This window comes from Manacus vitellinus, unplaced genomic scaffold (assembly GCF_001715985.3).
Source record: "Manacus vitellinus isolate BGI_N305 unplaced genomic scaffold, ASM171598v3 scaffold_32_pilon, whole genome shotgun sequence".
NCBI lineage: Eukaryota > Metazoa > Chordata > Aves > Passeriformes > Pipridae > Manacus > Manacus vitellinus.
This window is the reverse complement of record NW_021940460.1, coordinates 2,895,622-2,899,540: the sequence shown is the minus strand read 5'-3', so window position 1 is coordinate 2,899,540 and position 3,919 is coordinate 2,895,622. Positions and strand designations below refer to the sequence as shown.

Genomic DNA, 3,919 nt, shown 5'->3' with positions numbered 1-3,919 from the left:
GCTTGGCCTCGGCCACACTGCTCAGCAGGGCCGTGTCCGACAGCTCCTCCAGCACATCTGGGCAGGGACAGGGAGGGCAGAGCTGAGGGTGCTGTCAGAACCCTGTGCTCGTGTCTCCAGCACCCAGGGCCTGGGCACAGCAGTGCTGGAGGCAGTTGCTGCTCGTTCTCGAGAGATCTGGGTATAAATATGATCCTCAGGGGGTCTGACAGTTGTTCCTGGGCATGAAGAGGTGTCTTCACCAGTGGAGGCTTCAAACAGCCATGGTGAGAGATGCAGGCTCCCTCCTGCTGTTTCCCATCCCTGCAAGTGTCCAAGGCCAGGTTGGACGGGGCTTGGAGTAACCTGGGCTAGTGGGAGGTGTCCCTGCCCATGGCAGGGGGTGGGATGAGATGAGCTTTAATATCCTTCCAACCCAAACCATTCCATGATTCTGTGGTTCTATAAACAACCCAGTTTCCTCATGGCTTTCTCCAGTCCCTCCTGTAACCTCTTGCCACCCTCACTGCTCCCCTTCCTGCCTGGGGGAGCTCCCAAAAATGAATTTCATCCCCATCATCTTCTGGCTGTGGGTCACAGAACAGGAGAGGACAGGCCCTGGTGAGCTTCTCTGAGGGACAGCACTTTCCTACAGCTTCCAGGGAGAAAAAAAAATGTCAGAAAATCACACAGAGGAGGTAAATATCTCCAAAAGCTCCCCAGAATTTTTAAAATATCTTCCCTGATCAGCCCAGAGTTTATCTCTTGGATGATGTTGATGAGAAAAATTATTGCCTGAGCCACTGTTTGAGACAAAAGAAAGATCAAGCATATGCTTTCCATAAGGACTTGACACTCTAAGTTAACAGGTGGGGGTCTCTAGATGTTTTAGAGCTGTTTAGTGATCCAGGGCTGGAAGAGAGGAATGACTGCTCCATCCCCAAACTTCCAGGCCCTGGAAGCTCAGGGAGCAGGAATAGAGGCCCTCATACCTGAGAACTGACCTCCTTTAACCTGATTTAAGAAACCAGGAAGGCCATGAACTGGTAAAAACCTGAAGCAGCCAGGATTGCTGCCACAGGAGGGACAAACTGTGCTCCTTGTGACACCTCTTCAGGGCTGTGCTGCCACAATAGAGCAACTCAGGCTCTTCCAGGCTGAACTTTTATCTTTCCTGCTCAGAAATTCCCCTGATCTGCAAAGCCTGAGGGAAGGACAGTACCGTGGGAAGAGGATACAGGTGCCTGGAAGAGGCTGAGGATCACCAGGAGCCCCGGGAAGGTTCCTGCCTTCATCCCTGCAAAGGAATGCAAGAAGTGAAGAAGACCAAGAGCCAGTGGATGGGAATTTCCATGCCCACACTGAGGATGCCAAGGGAGCTCAAGGGGCATCCCCTTCCCAGTGCAAGGGGTTGTCCTGCCTGGGAGGTCCTTGTAGTGCCACAGGGGGACCTCAGGTCCCCCACTACAAGGACCTCCCAGGCAGGGAGCAGGGAGCTGCCTCCTGTCCTGGGGATTCCCAGCACTGCTGGGAACATCCTGTTTGGGACTTCGGGGGCAACAAAAAGGGAGCAGAACACGCTGCCAGTGCAGCTTGGCAGGGAGCTGGGCAGCAACGCGGGGAGTGCAGGGGGCTGGAAGAGCTGGAGGGGAAGAGGGAGCAGCCAAGGCAGCGTGGCAGGTCCTCCACACGCAGAAATTTGGGATGTTTTTCTCCCAAATCTGAAGCACTCACCTCCCGGGGCTGCTCCAAAGCAACCAGAGCTGTGGGGCTGAGCCTGCTGCTCATTGCCTGACCCCCGCCGTGCAGCTGCCTCAAAGGCAGCCCGGAATCCACCCTAAAACGCCCAGCTAAACCCTTTCCCTGCGGGGCAGCCCCTGGCCACAAGGATGGGGCTCCAGCCGCATCCCTGCCGTGCTCCCGGCTCTGCCAGCCCCGAGCCAGCGGGAATCACAAACCTCAGCTGGACGCTCCAAACCCAGCCCCAGCCCCCCACCCACGGCACAGGAACGAGCCCCCCACGCCCAGAGAAGTGCCCCGGGCAGGCTCTCACCCGCGATGTGCCGCGTCCTCCCTCCCCCGGCCCCTCCGGGCCAGGCTTTTATCTGCCCGGCGTTATCTGCAGGGGCTGACCCGGCATTTGGGGAACTCCCCCTCGGGGTGTGAGGCCAAGGCAGCGCAGCACCCACCCCAGCACCACGGCAGGGAGGCCCCTCTGCACCCCACTGCACACCCAGCTCCAGAGGAGCTTCCCCGTGTTTTTTCCAGAGGGAGACGTGAGGCAGCACTTTGTGGTGGCTTGAGAGTGTCGAGTCCTTCTGGGGGTGTTTTATAGGGACAAGATTCCTTACCCCGTGGTGCCCTTCATCCTTCCTTTCCATACCAGATCCCAAGGGTGCCTGTGCTGCCCAACACTCCCCATCTCACCTCCTGCTCCGTGTCCACCGTGGTCCGGAGGGATCTGCGGATGCTGCTCCTTGTGCACGTCCCTGCAGCAGGAGGAGGCACCTGGGTGATGGTTTGAACAGGTGTCACCAACCTCCAGCTGCTGGTCTGGAGCTCAGGGAAGCCCAGGCAGGGTCTCACCCTTTCCCAAACTTCTGCTGCACTGGGAAGTGATCCCTGTGGCCAAAGCTCCTTTCTCTGTCCAAGTGCAAATGGACAAATTCACCCCCCAAACTAGGCTCCACCATTCCTGTTCCCAAAGCCAGGCTTCACCATCCCTGTCCCCAAAGCTGGGCTCCACCACCCTTATCCCCCAAAATGGGCTCCACCATCTGCATCCCAAAGCTGGGCTCCACCATCCTTATCCCCCAAAGTGGGCTTCAACATCCCTGTCTCCTAAACTGGACTCAACCATTCCCAGCCCCAAAGCTGGGCTCCACAATCCCTGTCCCCAAAGCTGGGTTCCTTGCAGGTACAGCCTGGCACTGCCACTGGTCCTGGTCCTTCAATGTTTTAAAGAAAACCAGCAAAGCAAACTGCAAATCTTGTGGTGGGTCCCAGGTGTTTGCAGACCTCTGATCTAAGACTGGTTTTGACAAACTAGAGGGAATCCACCTGGAGCCCAGGAGGCAGGAGAAAGCTGGGTTTGGTCAGCCTGGAAGGAGAAGGCTCTGAGAGCCTCACCATTGGCTTTGGCTGTCTCCTGGGAGGGCTGCAGGCAGAGCCAGGGGCTGCTCAGGGTGCACAGGGATAGAACAAGAGCCACGTGGTGCTGCCAGAAAATTCCCAAGAAAAACCCCCGTGAGGGTGGTGCAGTGCTGGGATGGGGCCTGGAATAGAGGTGGGATCTGCATCCTTGGGGACAGAGCTCACTTGAGAAAGACCCTGAGCAACCTCCCCTGGCCTTCAAGGGGACCCTGACCCAAGAGACCCAGGAGGTGCCCCCACCCCACCCCTTTCTGTGTTTGAGACAGGAGCAGAGGATCTCCTGAGCTGCCAACACCAGCACAGCACCAGTACAGCACCAGTACAGCACCAGCACAGCACCAGCACAGCACCAGCACAGCACCAGTACAGCACCAGCACAGCACCAGCACAGCACCGGCACAGCACCAGCACCAGCAGGTTGCACAACAGTGACCACAGCTCTTGTGCAAAGGGGGCAGAGCCAGAGGGTTTCAAAGCCACCACCTGAGTCCTTCCCCTGCGGCGTCACCACCACTCAGAGGAGCAAGAGGAGGGTTTTTCAAAGGCTCCCGAGACAGTTGGTGGTGTCAGAGCTGATAACTGAGTGTCACAATGAGGGACTTAATTCAGAGAATCACAGGATGGTTTGGGTTGGAAGGGACCTTAAAGCTTATCCAGTCCAACCTCCCCCATGGGCAGGGACACCTTCCACTAGCCCAGGGTGCTCCAAGCCCCGTCCAACCTGGCCTTGGACACTTGCAGGGAGGGGGCAGCCACAGCTTCTCTGGGCAACCTGTGCCAGGGCCTC

The 3,919-nt window shown here is 57.6% G+C and overlaps 1 protein-coding gene across 1 annotated transcript in view; it reads right to left on the bottom strand.

The window, feature by feature from the left end:
* The window catches only part of LOC103759496 (eosinophil peroxidase), an 18,947-nt gene extending 17,180 nt beyond the window's left edge, over positions 1-1,767 (bottom strand). The window contains exons 1-3 of the mRNA XM_029961239.1: positions 1,714-1,767; positions 1,202-1,340; positions 3-57 (exon numbers count right to left, since the gene is read on the bottom strand). Coding sequence (XP_029817099.1) covers positions 3-57; positions 1,202-1,340; positions 1,714-1,767 — 248 coding nt within the window. The remainder of the gene's footprint in view (positions 1-2; positions 58-1,201; positions 1,341-1,713) is intronic.
* Positions 1,768-3,919: the final 2,152 nt, after the last annotated feature.